This window comes from Scyliorhinus canicula, chromosome 6 (assembly GCF_902713615.1).
Source record: "Scyliorhinus canicula chromosome 6, sScyCan1.1, whole genome shotgun sequence".
NCBI lineage: Eukaryota > Metazoa > Chordata > Chondrichthyes > Carcharhiniformes > Scyliorhinidae > Scyliorhinus > Scyliorhinus canicula.
The window spans coordinates 158,629,672-158,646,951 of NC_052151.1; the positions used below are offsets into that span (position 1 = coordinate 158,629,672).

Consider the following 17,280-nt stretch of genomic DNA (forward strand, 5'->3'; position numbering starts at 1 on the left):
ATCATTGCTTTGTTCCATTATTGTCTGGGGATTTTAAGGCCCCTATCTCCAATGGGCATACTCTTGAAACACAATTCACTCCTGGGAATCTGGGATTGTTGCAATTAGCCTCATATATTTTTGCTCAGCCTCTGCTGGCACCCTTGAATGATTCATTAACACAATTTGCGTGCAAAGTTGCACCTGAGAAATTCTGCATGAACCACATTTATTTGCTGTCTAACAAGGACACGACAAAAAAAACAAAATGGTGCCAGATTTGTGATTAACATGCATAGTAATTGTTTGGGTTGTTACCATTGTGAGATTTATAAGATTATTATATTTGGAATCATAGGTTTAAATTTAGATTAAGTAAAAGGTCATGTGACTTTATCTGGGGTCTGCCTATATAGTTTGTGCAACATTAAAGAAATGCAGACTCTGCTTAGTGTTTTACTGAGAAAAGGGTGAAAGATATTTCCACTGGGAAATAATAGGAGGCTCAGTCTACTCATTGTAAACTGCTTCTACAAGTCCCAGAAAGCCGTTGAAGGTACTGAGCTATAAATTGTCAATTCCTGTAAATTGTTAATTTTGTTCTCAGAGGAAAGGCAATTGGAATGAAGTATAGCTAATTAACGTTTGTACCTGGATGCAAAGTGTTTCATGTTGCCTTTAGGAAGAAGAAGCTGTTTTGAGATTAGGTTACGGTCTTCCTTACAAACTAGTAAATATTACAGAGAGACAGGGGGGTTCTGTGTGGTCAGCAGATAGAAAAGGTTGCTTAACTTTGTGAACTACCATAGCTCGTTGCAAAAGGGGATGGTATCTCGTCAAGGAGACACATCCTACAGCCATCTCAGGATTCTAGCTGATTCATCCTGGAAGGGTTAGGGGATGAAGAATCATTGGAACAGGCTTAACTGCTTGTGGTGGATTTAAGAAACTCCTGAGGAAAGCATCAAGAGCGGATGATTTGAAGTTGGTGAAATGGAAATACAGGAACTTGTTTAAGTCTGGGAGTAATTGTGAACCACTTGCTGTGTGGATGATGATTCCATGGGGAGAGCATTTTGTGATAAGTATAAAAGGAGAACGATCCTCTCTGTAGTTTAAAGTATAACCTGTCTTCAGAAATAAAATACTGTTCAAAGTGTTAAAATGTGAAATGTTGTTATGTTATTCTTTCAGCTTTTAACCGAGCAATCAGGGAGGTGAAGACCACCACATTGGCCCCCCTTCACTTTCTGTAGCCCCAACTGCTCAAAAACCCGCCAACAAGGAACTTCAAATCCCATTATCTCCAACAGAGCCTTTCCGCTTCCCAAAAACGCTCCAGTTTTGCATAGTCCCAGAACATAATGGTGTGATTAACTGGCCCCCGCCCACACTTCTCAGAGATCCTCTACCCCAGGGAAGGACCCCCTCATCCAGGTCAATGTATTATGCACTTCGGTAGGAAGAACGGAGGCACCGCCAATTTTCTAAATGGGAAAAGGCTTAGGAAATCAGAATAAATAAATAATCTTTTATCGTCACAAGTAGGATTATATTAACAATGCAATGAAGTTACTGTGAAAAGCCCCTAGTCGCCACATTCCGGCACCTCTTTGGGTACACTGAGGGAGAATTCAGAATTCTCAGCTGGTACGAGAATTGAACCCTCGCCACAAAGGGACTTAGGATTCTTAGTTCAAGATTCTCTTGACATGCAGGTTCAGTCGGAGGTAGAAAGGCAAATGCAATGTTTACATTCATGTCGAGAGGGCTAGAATACAAGAGCAGGGATGTTCTTCTGAGGCTGTATAAGGCTCTGGTCAGACACCATTTGGAGTATTGGGACAGTTTTAGGTCCCGTATCCAAGGAAGGACGTGCTGGCCTTGGAAAGGGTCCAGAGGGGGTTCACAAGAATGATCCCTGGAATGAAAGGCTTGTCATATGAGGATCGGTTGAGGGCTCTGGGTCTGTACTCATTGAGGTTTAGGTCTGTACTCATTGAAGTTTAGAAGGATGGTGGGGGCGGGGAGGCGGGGGGGGGGGGGGGGGGGGGGGGAGTGGAAATCATATTGAAACTTACAGGATACTGACAGACCTACATAAAGGGGACGTGGAGAGGATGATTCCACTCGTAGAAAAACTAGAACCCGAGGGCACAGCCTCGGAATGAAGGTACGATCCCTTAAAACTGAGATGAGGAGGAACTTCTTCAGCCAGAGATCGTATGGTCTTACTGGAAGTTAGAATCCCTGCTTAAAAGTTACCACAAAACACATGAGAACTTTCGAGAGTAGAGACAAACATGAATGCCGTTTTCATTTCTGCTAATGCAGCCTTGACTTAATTTCATGGAGCAAATGCTGTCCCTGAATGTTCTCAGCTCAGATGGTCTATGATTGACTAAATGCAATGATTGTAAAAACACTGGTTGAAATCATAGAAACATATCATTTAAAAATATCACTTGTAAATGGGATCTAATTGTAAGCTTGATCTATCATAAATATTTATTAAAACATTAAGGATTTATCTGGACAGAACTTGTAATTTCCAAAGTTTGAATACAACTTTTAACACACTCTGCTTAGTGTTTAACCTATTTAAAATAACAGGATTGTACAAAGATCGTGCAAATAAGAAGCAATATGGGTATATTAAGAATTGAACTTTGCTGGTCAGAAGTTCTATTCTGTCACTTTTTTGACAGCTGTACAATATTCTATTTTCAGACAAGTGTAAAATAATGTATTGTAAGAGCATAAACACTTATCACAGCCTTCCATGTTATTTCTAATCTGAGGTTTGTTCTGGTTCAAGGGAAAAATAAGACTTTACAGGACTGTGCCTAAAAATCCTTGATTTTGACATGATCCTCAGAACAATATATTCTAAATAACTAAACATATTTGGAACCAACAATATTCCGTACAATTAACTTACTAATTATTCTGATTTTAGCCCTTAGAAGTTGGGATCTGCTGTATCATTTAGCAAAATTAACATCAGCACTGAAAATCTTAGGACTCTCCGGGCGGAATTCTACCCCCCCCCCCCCCCCCCCCCCCACACGCCGGGTGTGATAATCGCCGGGGCGCCGCGCGAGTCCCGCCATGCAGCCGCGGCACCCGCACGCGATTCTCCCATCCCCACAAACCAGCGCGGTGAGAATCACAGCTGGCCACTCGGAGGATCGCCGTTTGCAAAAGGCGAGCGGCAATTCTCCGGCCCGGATGGTCCGAGCGGCCGCACCAACACGACAGGTTCCCACCGGCGCCGTACACACTTGGTCGCTGCCGGCGGGAACTGCGCTGGAACGCTGGGGGTGGGGTGGGGGGCAGCCTGTGGGGGGGGGAGGGTGGTTCCTGAACCGGCAGGGGCTTCCAATGGGGTCTGGCCCGGGATCGGTGCCCACCGATCGGCGGGCCGACTTCTCTAAAGGAGGATGGACCTCCTTTCCTCCGCCACCCCGCAAGATCTATCCACCATCTTCTTGCGGGGTGGCCTCGGCGAGGACGGCAACTGCGCATGCGCGGGTGACTTCACTTACGCGACTCCGGCCGCGTCATTTATGCGATGCCGCTTTTTACGTGCCGCCAAGGCCAAGCGCGCGTAAAATACGCGACGCCGCTCCTAGCCCCCCGGGGCGGGAGAATAGGGGGCTGGGAGCGGGCTCCAACGCCAGAGTGAAACACTCCGGTTTTCACTCCGGCGTCGGGACTTTTTCTCCATTTCGGAGAATCGCGCCCTCCATATTTAGGTGCCATTCACTGCTGAGAGAATAAAAATTTGCTGGTCTTCACTTGGCAAAGTCAGTGTTATTGTGTTGATAAGGGTCTCAAAAGACTTACTACTGCGTTGATTATTGAGGGGTTATTGGGTTACAGGGATAGGGTGGAAGTGAGGGCTTAAGTGGGTCGGTGCAGACTTGATGGGCCGAATGGCCTCCTTCTGCACTGTATGTTCTATGTCTATGATCCTGATGCCACAACCTCCACCATTTTGAAGATGACATGCCCAAGATGCCTGGCCAGCCTACTTCTGAAGAAGTCCCTGATTACAATTTTAATGGGACATGCGGTTGGAGCATGCCAATCAGGTTACACACCCATGCGTACCAATCAAGAAGGAATTTATTTTGTGATGGGGTTCTTTGTGGTTCCCTTAATAAAAACAAACATTACCCCGCTGTAGCCTCAGTTCCCCCCCCCCTCCCACCCCCCCCCCCCCCCCCCCCCTTCACCCACTTGCCAACATTCTAGTCACTGGAGATTCCTTAGATTGAAGACTGTTGTTGAGCTACAGCAGGAGACCATGTGCCTGCAGCCCACTTGTCAAAGTCCAATGAGGGAGAGGAGGGGGGTTGGGGGGGGGGCACAAGATTGCAGCAACCCTTTGACTGTCAGAATTGCTGCTCATAAGTCAGAACTGATCTAACTGAATTTTATTAAAGAGCACGGGAACTTGAGTATTTCAATGGGTTGGATATTCGTCTTTCGCCAGTGTTCAAGTTCAGAGCAGCTGGATGAAAGTCTTCTCTATACTCTGAGCATTTAGTGTCTCATGTTGTATCAGTCTCTAGTGCCTAATGGGCATGAGGATATCACATAAAAATGGCATTGGCTGGTAGTAAATTGGCAATCTCACTTAGGATTTCCAATGGAGGAAAATGTAACACTGGTGGACGAAAATGTAACACTGGTTGCTCGACTTAAATTGGAGCTGAACTGCAGAACAGCAAAGGGATCATCAAATCACTCTATTGTGTGATGCGGATACTGGGCACCCACGACAATAGTATCTTATCTCCCAGCATCAAAACTGCCTCATTTTGATGAGCACTACATTTGTGCAAAATAATTATTTTTAATAATTGTCTATTTTTCAATTTTTATGCTTGTTTGAAGAAGGTATGCGTTTTTTTCCGACAGCAGCATTTGTGACCTGTGATAATGAATGTCAACAGGGTGTTTACTGATAATGATCACTATTGAACTCAACCATGATCTTGGCATAAGAAACTTCTGTGTGGGGCAAGGATCAGGAGTGAGAATCATGGCAGATTTTACTCATCCCTAATTCTGGAACATTGTGGTTAAGCCTTGCACCTCAAAGCTATCCTGATGAGTTCCATTAATTTGGAACATACCTGGAGTTTGTCTAAGCATAGGGATTATGTGCCTGAGCCGTTAAACAATATGTTTCTGATTATATGTTTCACGATTAACAATAGATTGATGACTTGGAGATCGATTGTAGGTTGAATTAATTACCATTATTCAAATAATTTCTGTTGGAATAATGTTGTGCCATTGAAAAGTGCATGAAATCATAATTGCAGTCTCAGCTCATCAGCTAATTATAAATTGTTTAGATACTAGGAAGACTATAGAGTGAATTTTCTGCTCCGGGGTTTCCAGTGCAGAAGCCCACCTAACAAGAACATTTATTATTGACAGTATATCATGGGCTCCAGATGTATAATTTCTCACTATGTGCTCCCATTGGGGTCCGTTCAAACTGGCAACACTGAGGTGGAAAACTTTCCCTTATAATTTACTCAGTAAATGTCTTGTGAACAAAGTGTAAACTCTTCAGCAACTGTATAAGAAACACAGATCCTAGTAATTTACATATCTCTTTCATTTTAGGCCTATGTGTTTTGTTAAGCAGCTCGAGATCCCACAGTATGGCTACAGACACAGCGTTTCTACCACCACACCTCGATCTAACTTGGCAAAAGAACTGGAGAAATATTCTAAGACTACATTTGAATATAACAATTACGACAACCAAGCTTTTGGAAAACGAGCTATTGCTCCCAAAGTCCAGGCTAGGGATGCATCACCCAAAGGGTATGACGGTAAGAAAAGTCATCTTTTTAACAACATGGAAGAGCGATAATGTGTGTTAAAGGAAAATGTTTTTGAAGAAATAAACCAAAGCATTCCTTATCTTTGCAGTTTATGTTGGACGTGATTTGTGAGCATTGCTGACAGTTCTTTCGGACACTATGGCTGGGATTTGAGGGCCCCAGGGAGAAGGAATGGGCACATTGAGGGAAGGGAAATAAATTAAATTGGGTGGATGGAAGAAGGGTGCCTTGTCCTTCAAACCTTTTATGCTATTGCTAGGATTATTTGGTGGGTGACACGCACACGCTCAGGTCAATTGAGGCCCTTGAAGTGGCCAATTGATGACCATTTAAGGGCCTTTTCCCACTACTGCTGTGCTCTGGTACTGGCCTCCCAGCAGGCTCAGGAGGAAAGTGGGGGATTCCCTCCTGATCGGGAATTCTGTAGCCCACAGAGGGTCCCTACCCCCGCAACAAGCACCATGTCTGCTAGAAGACCCATAGACAATAGACCGCCGAACACCACCACCCCGCCTGGGCCTGCTTGATTAGCCCCAGTGATGCTCAGTCTCATCTGGGCTTCTACCATGGCTGCTCTGAGATTTGCTGCAGTCCCGCCACTTCTGGTGGCGAAGCAGAGATAAAAGAACTGCTGGTCCTATTATTGGCCAATAGTTTTAAGGGCCAGACTTCCTCTCCCAGAGGTGAGGAGGCCACAGCTGCAAGTAATTAGTTGCTTGCTCACTGCAAAATCTGGTCAAGTCTTCCATGACCAGCGGAAGTAGTGTTGTACCCAGGACTGATAAAAACGCACCTTTTAATAAACTTAATTCTCTGAAAATAACTTGGGTACATCCACCCTAGAGGCAGTACTACAGGATTAAACAGCTTCACTATCCATTGTGGCTTCGATCAGGTGCTGTAGAGGTGACTCTCATGGCTGTTACAACAAACTTTAGGGGCTGGATTCTCCAAAAATGGGGCATTGTCCCCACGCCGGCGTAAAAATGCTTGCGTTTCACTCTCCAGTTTCCTGCAAAAAATAAAGAGCAATTCACTTACCTACAGGGGTCTAGCAGGGTCCTGGAGTGCTTCACGCACCTGTGGCTGCGGATACAGACCCCCGCACTTCTGGATCCGATTCTGCGCATGTGCATGATGGCGGCCTCCAGCGGCTGTGCGGAGTACCACGGCGGACTCAGTCTGCGGACCAGCACTAAGAAAGTGCAGCCCTGCGCCGTCTCATTCGACCCACCCGATCGCTGCCCTGGCTGCCCATAAGGCCTTTCCCTAGCAATGGATCCCGCTGCCCCCACCAGAGCGGCCGCAGACTGAGTCCGCAGCCACCGCGCGTGAATCCTGACCAGCCATACCCCATTAATTCTACGCCGTCGGGAACTTGGTCGGTCGGGATTGGAATATCGCTGGGAGGGCCTTTGGCAATGGCACCCCAGCCGCGCGGCGTGATTCGCAGGCGAGCGATTCTCCGGGGACCGGAGAATATCGGGAGCGGCGCCGTTCCCGATTCGGGCATAAAAGCCGATTCTCCGCCCCCGCGCCAAATGCACTTTCGGAGCGGGGCTGCCGAGAATCCAGCCCGAGACCTCTGGATTATGGTAAGAACAGGCCTAACCCATGTTTTAGGACCCAAATGGACACTGGTTAGTCTGAACGCAGCTCTACTTGGAATTACCAGATCTAGAGGCAAAATAATCAATATCCCTTTAGGATCATGCCACCAAAAACAGTTTCTAATAAGCTACTTATTTGAATCTAAAGCCTGTAGGAGATTTCCACTTTAAAACTGTAGTCTGCTGCCCCCCCCGCTGCTCGGCTCCCTTTCCAGACTCACTCACATGACCGATGAGCTGCCCCTGGGGATACCACGCCTAGTTCTTCAACCCGCTGTTAAGAAACAAATAAGGTAGTTGGAACAATCTGTTATGGCCCTGCCAACAACCTCGTTCAGCCCTATACTGCTATTGCACCCTTAATTGCGTGTAATATTGAAGAAAAGCAATAATCATGTAGAAAAGTAAAATCATTAAAAATCTGAAGGAAAGCTTGTGTATATGTCATATTTGGAAAACTTGTCTTTTTTGTGGTTGTATTATATATTACATTGATATATAAATTGAGATGGCATCACTGAAGTATGACACTTAATGGTTTTCTTTCTGAAGGATTGTATTATCCCAGGGATACCTGATGTAATTTTTACAGCCCAAAAAATGCAAGAAGGTGAAAGTGAAAAGGACTTGTTGACAGCTTTAGTTTAGTCCTGGAGGAACAATGCTTGTGACTGCCAGCGCCATGTGTGGGTTAAGTTTGATTCATTCTGATGAGAGATTTACAATAGAATTGTTCCATTTCGTGAATATATAGTCAATTTTGTAATGACAACAAAGAAAGATGGCAAAGGGAACTAAGGACAGGAGCAATTAAGGTGGGGCAGGCTAAGGAAGGGCATATGCCAGGGTAAACTAGAAATGGGCAGCTTACGTTTGGAAGATCACTGGCTGAGGGCAGCATTGGTTGGATGGAGCTCAGTGCCTTAAGATCCAATTATAGAGTTCTCTAAAAGCAGAGATTGCATTTCCTCTGTTGTACTGCATAGCCTCAGAGTTGTCACATGTGTTAGATTGTTTCCTAGTAATCCTGTTAATGCCCATTCCATCACAGGTCAGGCTCTAGTGGAGATATGTCTTTCAAAAAAGATTGCAGTGGAAATCCTTGCTTGTTTTTCATGTAACAGCGGAATATTTAAGAATATCTCACTGTCAGGTTTTCCAAATCTGGCTGAAATAGTGAGCAAATTTGTGCTGCTTGTTTCCATGTAAATGTTGAGTGAATTTTCAAAATCGTAAGCTTTGGGTTTAATCATCAAAATAAATTTGGAAGAAGCAAATTATACATTTGAAATAATAAGCACGACTGTAAAAAAAAAAAAGCCCCATGTTAAAAATAGCTGCATCACTAGTTTCACTCTCGGTGCCTCCTCCTTGATTCATCTTCATTCAGGCATCACTGTGTGATCTCTAGACGACTGACGGTGTGCTCTGCAATGATACTGTCTGTCGCTACAGAAAGAAGATGAACCATACCCTGTGCCAAATGGAGAAAGCTGCCACGTGTCACACCAGAACCGCAGTGTGCCAAGATTGATGTTTCCAGGTTTTTGTCAGATTTAACCCGAATTTTGGAATTCATCCTTCCGTGCAGAGGGAGGGGGAGGAAACAGATAAATCTGAAGGCTGAATTAAAGGACGCAGTTCACAAAGTAACCAAATGCTTCCAGAAAGAAGCTTTAGTGCATTTTCTTTTCATTTGTTAATTTGCAATTTTAGTGAAAAATTAGGAATTCTCACACTGTTCTGAATTTTAAAGGATGGTACCAGACAGGTGTTTTATCTGTTATGTTATTGATGCAACAGTGGTAACATGTGGTTATGAAATATAAACATACATTTTTGAGTATGCCAGCGTTGGCTGTCTTCATTTGTTTGATCTAGGGAAATTGCCCAGGTCGATATGGGCAGCCTGAAAATGAAGTTCAACGTGGATATCATAACAAAGGTGGAAAGGCCTGAATTTACACATAAACAAACCATATCAAATCAGCCAAGCCTAATGGAAGAGAATCATCTGCTCAGTAGGTTTATCCAGGACAAGTTGAGGGACAAGAGGATCATGTGTGCTCAGTTACCATGTGGGACTGGAAGGGTGATTCTAATACACAACACACAGCATCTGTATATTTCTGGCATAAAACTATTTTCTGACACATGTCCTCATTATAGATGGTGATCTGAGAGTCACATGTGTACAATCAATAGGGCCCTAGACAGTTGTAGAGCCTGCCATTTAATTGAAATCATAGTTGGTTTGCTGTTGCTCCTGCTGTGACCCAAGAATCCAGATACTGAGATGTACTCGCTTGAGAGCATCTGTCACCGAAGACATGCATTTTGACATGGATGGCTAACTGACTGAGTTTCCCTGTACAATATGCTATTAAAACTATACCTCCAAATGACTTGGGCACTTGTCCAATCCTGGAATATTACTATGGTAAACACCAACACATCTGAAAGTGAGAACTTGCTGACATTTCTCAATACTATTAGATTAAGGAACGAAATGTCATTTTTTTATTTGGAAAAATGAATAAATCTCAATACGATGAAGCTCTGATTTCTGCAAAGTTACAGAACTGTGCCTGAAAATTTCTCCAGGTTACAAATTACTTATCAACAAGATAGTAAATGGCAGATAAAAAAATCAATTTGCATGCATCTGTTTCAATTTGAATCCTTAATATTTATACACATCCAAACTTCTGTGCTAGCACTAGCAACTAATCTCCTTCCGAAATAGCTCTATGGGGGGAAAACAAATCCCAATTTGTGGATCTTTGAATGTTTTATGAATAGGCTCCAGTTGCTAATTTAGTTGAACAGTTGAAGATTTTCCTCCAAATATTAACCTTTCAATACTACAGGACTGGAAAGACAGCCAATAGATCAGCTGTGCATACGGTTAAATCAGATAAGTGGTTATCGGGATGAACCAGGTAAAAAAAAAATGGAAAACTTCAAAACACCGAGATGCCAAATTAAGAGGAGCTTTGTAAGTCTGTACACAGAAATGTTGTGCACAAGGAAAAGCAACGTAGGGAATACTGGTATTCATTAATAATGTTTAAATTTTATGGCTATATTTATAGGGGAGTTTGAATCAGAAATTAAGTTATAGCAGTCATGTGAAAAGTTGTGCCGTGTAGCAATGTTGAAACTGGTATGTAGCAATGTAACAGAAAACAATATAGATTAGTGTGCAAAAAAATGTAAAGAAATGAGCTCGAATTGAGCATTTGGAAAATTTGAATTTGAAAGGGTCATCCCGGGCTGTACCCAGGCACTGCCCCGTGCAGTACCTGGGAGGGATGGAGTTCCGTGGGAGAAGATGCGGCGGTGGTTCCGTGGGGGAGGTGTTGGGGGTTCTGTGATGGGGGAGGGAGGCAGTGGAAGTTCTGTCGTGGGGAAGGGTGTTCTGTGGTGGGGGCAGGGGGTGCGGTGGTGGTTCCGAGGGGAAGGTGTTGGGGGTTCTGTGATGGGGGAGGAAGGCAGTAGGAGTTCTGTCGTGGGAAGGGAGTTCTGTGGTGGGGGTGGGGGGAGGGGGTGCGGTGGTGGGGGAGGGAGGCAGTGGGAGCTCTGTCGTGGGGGTGAGGGGTGAGGTTGAGCCGGTGGTTCCGAGGGGGAGGTGTTGGGGGTTCTGTGATGGGGGAGGGAGGCAGTGGGAGTTCTGTCGTGGGGAGGGAGTTCTGTGGTGGGGGTGAGGGGAGAGGTTGAGACGGTGGTTCCAAGGGGGAGGTGTTGGGGGTTCTGTGATGGGGGAGGGAGGCAGTGGGAGTTCTGTCGTGGGGAGGGAGTTCTGTGGTGGGGGTGAGGGGAGAGGTTGAGGCGGTGGTTCCGAGGGGGAGGTGTTGGGGGTTCTGTGATGGGGGAGGGAGGCAGTGGGAGTTCTGTCGTGGGGAGGGAGTTCTGTGGTGGGGTGAGGGGAGAGGTTGAGGCGGTGGTTCCAAGGGGGATGTGTTGGGGGTTCTGTGATGGGGGAGGGAGGCAGTGGGAGTTCTGTCGTGGGGAGGGAGTTCTGTGGTGCCCCAATCTTTTAAAAGCCTAAGTTGCAGAGCCTGCCCTGCCAGCACGACGTTGTTTTTTTTGTCAAAGCATTTTAAAGGGGATCCCTGAGCGGATGGCTCATCCTCCTATTTAGGGGGTCTCCGGGCAGGGAGTCAGTGGTGGTGGGGGTCTTGTACGGGTGGGTTTGGCAAGCCGTGCATTTGAGGGCGGAGACTGGCCCTGGGATAGACTTTGGCGGCAACCCTCTTGAGGAGGTACTCCCTCGGCCCACCGTGTGGTCCACCAAGTTAGGGCCACGCTGGTTCCGGAGGACTGGAAAATCACAGAGGCCTGGAGGCTCTGGTTTCCGGCCCGCTATGTTGATGTAAATGGATCATTAGGACCCATTTACATCCTCCCGCTGGCGCACGGGCACGAACCCTGATCCCCCTGCCAGTGGGGGACGAAGCATAGCTATCGGTTCGGTGCCCGGTACGAACCTTGATTTCAGCCAAATGCCCCATTCTCCGCCTGATTACGATTCGCGATTCTAGCATTGCGGGGCGGAGAGTCCTGGCCATGGGCAACTAAAATCAAGTGTAAATTTAGAGTCCAAGGTGCCTTTTCTGCAGTCTGTTCAAAATGTAGTTTTCTGAAATCTCTTAGAAATCATATGATAATCTCCTCATTTCAATATTCACATTTAGGAGAACAGTGCATTTAAAGGTTTTCTTGTTAGTCTTAGCTTTGGTCAATACAAGATAAAATCAGATTTTGTTGCAGTGATTTAATTGGGAGAAGATTGAAAGTAAAAGATATTTTGGGAGGGTGACTAGTAAATGGTAAAAGAAAAGCAATTAGGGGCAAAATGCATTGAGACTAAGCCAATGAGGAAGAAGAGATTGGCAAACAGAGTGGATTTTGTTTTACACTCTGATTGAAAAGACCAAATCCATGAGGGAGAAACTCCAATGCAAACTCTCACTGTGAAAGACAGTTCTGGAATTAAACGTTACCAGGCTGGGGAAGAAAAATGGCAGAAGTAAATCCTCAAGAGCTAAGAATCACTTTGGACAGAGTCTGGGAAAGTCATATGACTACTTGAGGGATTGGATAAAGTCATAGAATCATTTTACAGCATGCAAAGAGGCCCTTCGGCCCATCGCGCCCACGCCAACCATCAAGCTCCTAACTATTTAATCCCATTTTCTAGCACTTGGTTGGCAGTCTTGTCTGCAAAGGCATTTCAAGTGCTCATCTAAATACTTCTTAGAAGTTGTGAGGGTTTCCCCTCTACCACTCTTCCAGGCAGTCAGTTCCAGATTCTAACCATCCTCTGGGTGAAAAAGGTTTTCCTCACATTTCCTCTAAACATCCTTCCCATTGCCTTAAATCTATGCACCCTGGTCATTGACCCCTTACCTAAGGAGAAATGGACCTTCCTATCCACCCTATCCATGTCCCTCATAATTTTATACACCTCAAAAAGGTCCCCCCGAATCTTCTCAGCTCCAGGGAAAACAACCCCAGCCTATCCAGTCTTTCTTGATAACTGAAACGATCCAGCCAGGCAACATCCTGGTGAATCTCCTCTGTACCCTGTCCAATGCAATCACTTCCTTCCTATAGTGTGATGACCAGAACTAGACACAGTACTCCAGCTGGGGCCTAACTAGAGTTTTGTACAGCTCTAGCATAACCTCCAGTTCTTATATTTAATGCCTCGGTTAATAAAGACAAGAATCCCATAGGCCTTCTTAACCACCTTACCTACCCATTCTGCTGACTTCAGAGATCTGTGAACATGCTCACGAGGGTCCATTTGATCCTCTGTACTTCCTAGTGTCCAATCATTCATTTTATATTCCCTTGCCTTGTTAATCCTCCCAAAATGCATTACATCACAGTTTTCATAGTTAAATTCCATTTGCCACTCTTCTGCCCATCTGACCAGCTTGTCTATGTCGTCCTGTAATCTAAGGCCTTGATCCTCACTATTTATCACACTATCAAAGTATACTTCTCAAATACGTTTTACGGCTATGTTAAATGTAAAAGGGAAAAGTTCTGCTATATTGTTTAAAATGTCAGTTGCCGACAATAAGGATGCTTTTAGTCTCTTGATCACAGTTAAAGTGTTCAACGGGAAATCTTGTCATGTCAACTTTTCAGCAAGCAACTGGAAATTCAAATTTCTGTTTTTTATATGTAATCAGTCCCTACGGGGAGCATAACAAGTTGGGCAGAAGTGGATCTCATTATGGGAAGGTCTAGTTCATGGAAGCTTGGAGGTGCCATCTTCCAGAAGAATAGTTAAACTGAAGCTCTGTCTTCCCTCTCAGTGGCCTTAAAGGATCACATTGCACTATGTTGAAGAAGAGTGGCAGAGCTCTCCCCAGAGTCCTGGCCAGTATTTACCTGGAGGTTTTCAATGGAATCAAACAGACCATCTTGAGTTAACTGATCATCATTTAATAAGAAAAGATACCAGAATTGACAGTGTGCCACTCAAAATCGTATAATAATACGTCACTGTGATTATAGTAAAATCATGGATCACGTGGCGCTTCTTTAAAGTACAATGTCCCCAAATGTACCTGGCAAGTTTTAGACAATGTGTGTGATTTGGTGGTAATTGCATGGTACAGGAAAATAAAAGAACCACTTCTATGCTTACTTTTTTATTGGAACTATAATTACATACAAGGAGAGGGAGAAAAGGAGTGAGAGAACCACACGTGCACTTAGTGATAGATAAGTACATTTCAGTTACATTGAATCTGGAGGATAGGGGCAGCACTATGGCAGTGGTTAGCATTGCTGCCTCACGACGCCGAGGTCCCAGGTTAGATCCCGGCTCTGGGTCACTGTCCGTGTTGAGTTTGCACATTCTCCCCGTGTTTGCGTGGGTTTCACCCCCACAACCCAAAGATATGCAGTGTAGGTGGATTGGCCAAGCTAAATTTCCCCTTAATTGGAAAAAATGAATTGGGTACTCTAAATTTATTTTTAATAAAAAGAATGTGGAGGACAGAAATGAGTCATTCAGCCCATTTGGTCTGTGCTGGGGTTAATGTTCCACAGGAGCCTCCTTTCAAATGCTTTTCACCTAACCTTATCAAAATATCCTTGCATTCCTTTCTCCTTCATATGCTTATCGGGCTTGATTCTAAACGTATCTACGCTTTTTGTCTCAGCTATTCCAGGTGGTAGCAAGTTCCACATTCTTGCTACTCATTGGATATAGACATTTCTCCTGAATTACCATTTGGATTTTTCAACGACTATTGTATATTTACAGCCCCTAGCTTTTGAATACCCTACAATTGGAAACACCACCTCAACTTCATCAAGTTACCTCTCAGCCTTCTTTGTCCCTGGAGAAAAGAGCCTCAGCTTGTTCAGATTTTCCTGATGGTTATACCTTCCATTTGTTAGTACAGATAGTGAGAACAACTGCATGCTAATTCACTTTGGAAAGAATAACAGGAATGCGGAATATTTGGCTAATGGTAAAATTCTTGGTAGTGTGGATGAGCAGAGGGATCTCGGTGTCCATGTACATAGATCCCTGAAAGTTGCCACCCAGGTTGATAGGGTTGTGAAGAAGGCCTATGGTGTGTTGGCCTTTATTGGTAGAGGGATTGAGTTCCGGAGCCATGAGGTCATGTTGCAGTTGTACAAAACTCTAGTACGGCCGCATTTGGAGTATTGCGTACAGTTCTGGTTGCCTCATTATAGGAAGGACGTGGAAGCTTTGGAACGGGTGCAGAGGAGATTTACCAGGATGTTGCCTGGTATGGAGGGAAAATCTTATGAGGAAAGGCTGATGGACTTGAGGTTGTTTTCGTTAGAGAGAAGAAGGTTAAGAGGTGACTTAATAGAGGCATACAAAATGATCAGAGGGTTAGATAGGGTGGACAACGAGAGCTTTCTCCCGCGGATGGGGGTGGCTAGCACGAGGGGACATAGCCTTAAATTGAGGGGTAATAGATATAGGACAGAGGTCAGAGGTGGGTTTTTTACGCAAAGAGTGGTGAGGCCGTGGAATGCCCTACCTGCAACAGTAGTGAACTCGCCAACATTGAGGGCATTTAAAAGTTTATTGGATAAGCATATGGATGATAAGGGCATAGTGTAGGTTAGATGGCCTTTAGTTTTTTTCCATGTCGGTGCAACATTGAGGGCCGAAGGGCCTGTACTGCGCTGTATCGTTCTATGTTCTAAGGACAGAGAAGGAGAGGGAGAGGTTCACCGACACACATGGAGAGAGAAGGTCACAAATACAGTAAGAAGTCTTACAACACCAGGTTAAAGTCCAACATGTTTGTTTCAAACACTAGCTTTCGGAGCACTGCTCCTTATCAGGTGATCCTTGCATTCACCTGAGGAAGGAGCAGTCCTCTGAAAGCTAGTGTTTGAAACAAACATGTTGGACTTTAACCTGGTGTTGTAAGACTTCTTACTGTGCTCACCCCAGTCCAACGCCGGCATCTTCACATCATGGTCACAAATACAGGCAGAGGAAAACAGAAAGAGAACCATAGCTGCACATAGAGACAGAAAGAGGGAAAAACTGAAATACAAACAAGACAAGAGAACGAGTGCTACAGAAATCTTCGACACACTCGGAGAAATGTAGGGCTCTATAGGGACAAAGTAAGATAGAAATTTAGGCCAGAATCTTATGGAGACAGTGGGAATCTTGCCTGTCAACTTGGGAGTCTGGGAAGGCCTACCACATCATGTGCCACTCAAAAATTCAACAGAGGGGCATCGATCCATTCCGCAGGATCATGGAACCCGGGGAAAGAAGTCCTGCCCACCAGGAGATGCCAGCCAATCGGACGCCAATCCTCCTCTTTTGAGGCTGCGCATGACCTCCTAGCTGGAGCCTGCAGCCTGATCCATAATTCCTTGGAGTTGCTTTTTGACAGGAGTCGACCACGATCATGGCAAGGTTGGGGGTTGGGGGTGAAGGTTGGGGCACGGAGGGAACATGGGGAGACAGCCAGTGACACTGGGTGGTGATGAGAAGAACGTGATTCAGGTTTAAAGTAGGGGGAATGGGAAGGAGAAAATGTATCAGGTTGGAAGACAGATCACATTCTTCCTCTCCCTCCCCACCCACTGTTAGAACCAAATCATATTCTTCCACCCTGTTTTACCAGATTTTCATTTGTTTTTGAGAGGTGAGTGATGGTAGTAAGGCCATCATTTATTGTCCCTCCCTAATTGCCCGTGAGAAGGTGGTGGTGAGCTGCCTATGTGAATTGCTGCAATTGAGCCATTCAGTATGATCATGGCTGATCTAATCTCGGCCTCCACTCCACTTTCCTGCATCATTCACCATTACCCTTCAACCTATTACTAATTTAAAAAATCTGTCTATCTGCTCCATAAATTTACACAAAGTCCCGGCATCCACCGGACTCTGTAGTGAATTCCACAGATTCAGGACCCTTTGAGAGAAGTCAGTTCTCATCTCTGCTGTATATCTGCTACCGCTTAACCTAAAACTATGACCTCTCGTTCTAGATTGCCCCACAAAAGGAAGCATCTACCCTACCTCCACTTTGTTAATACCTTTTATCATCTTATATATGTCAATTAGATCTTCTCTCATTCCTCTAAAATATAGGCCTGCAGGAGAGAGTATAGGCCTAAACTGCTCAATATAAATTGGAAACCTACAGGGAGGAATGGGGCTGATTAGGGATAGAAAGTGAATTTATATATAGAAGCAGACAGCATGGCTGATAGGCTAAATGAACACTTTGCATCTGTCTTACTAAATAATAATAATCGCTTATTGTCACAAGTAGGCT

General features: G+C 44.8%; 1 protein-coding gene across 15 annotated transcripts in view; it reads left to right on the forward strand.

Moving 5' to 3' along the window:
* The window catches only part of LOC119967604 (myelin transcription factor 1-like protein), a 569,116-nt gene that overhangs the window by 400,765 nt on the left and 151,071 nt on the right, over positions 1-17,280 (forward strand). For all 15 annotated transcript variants that reach the window (XM_038800349.1, XM_038800344.1, XM_038800345.1 and 12 more), the window contains one exon: positions 5,629-5,840. In XM_038800349.1, the coding sequence (XP_038656277.1) occupies positions 5,629-5,840 (212 nt within the window). The remainder of the gene's footprint in view (positions 1-5,628; positions 5,841-17,280) is intronic.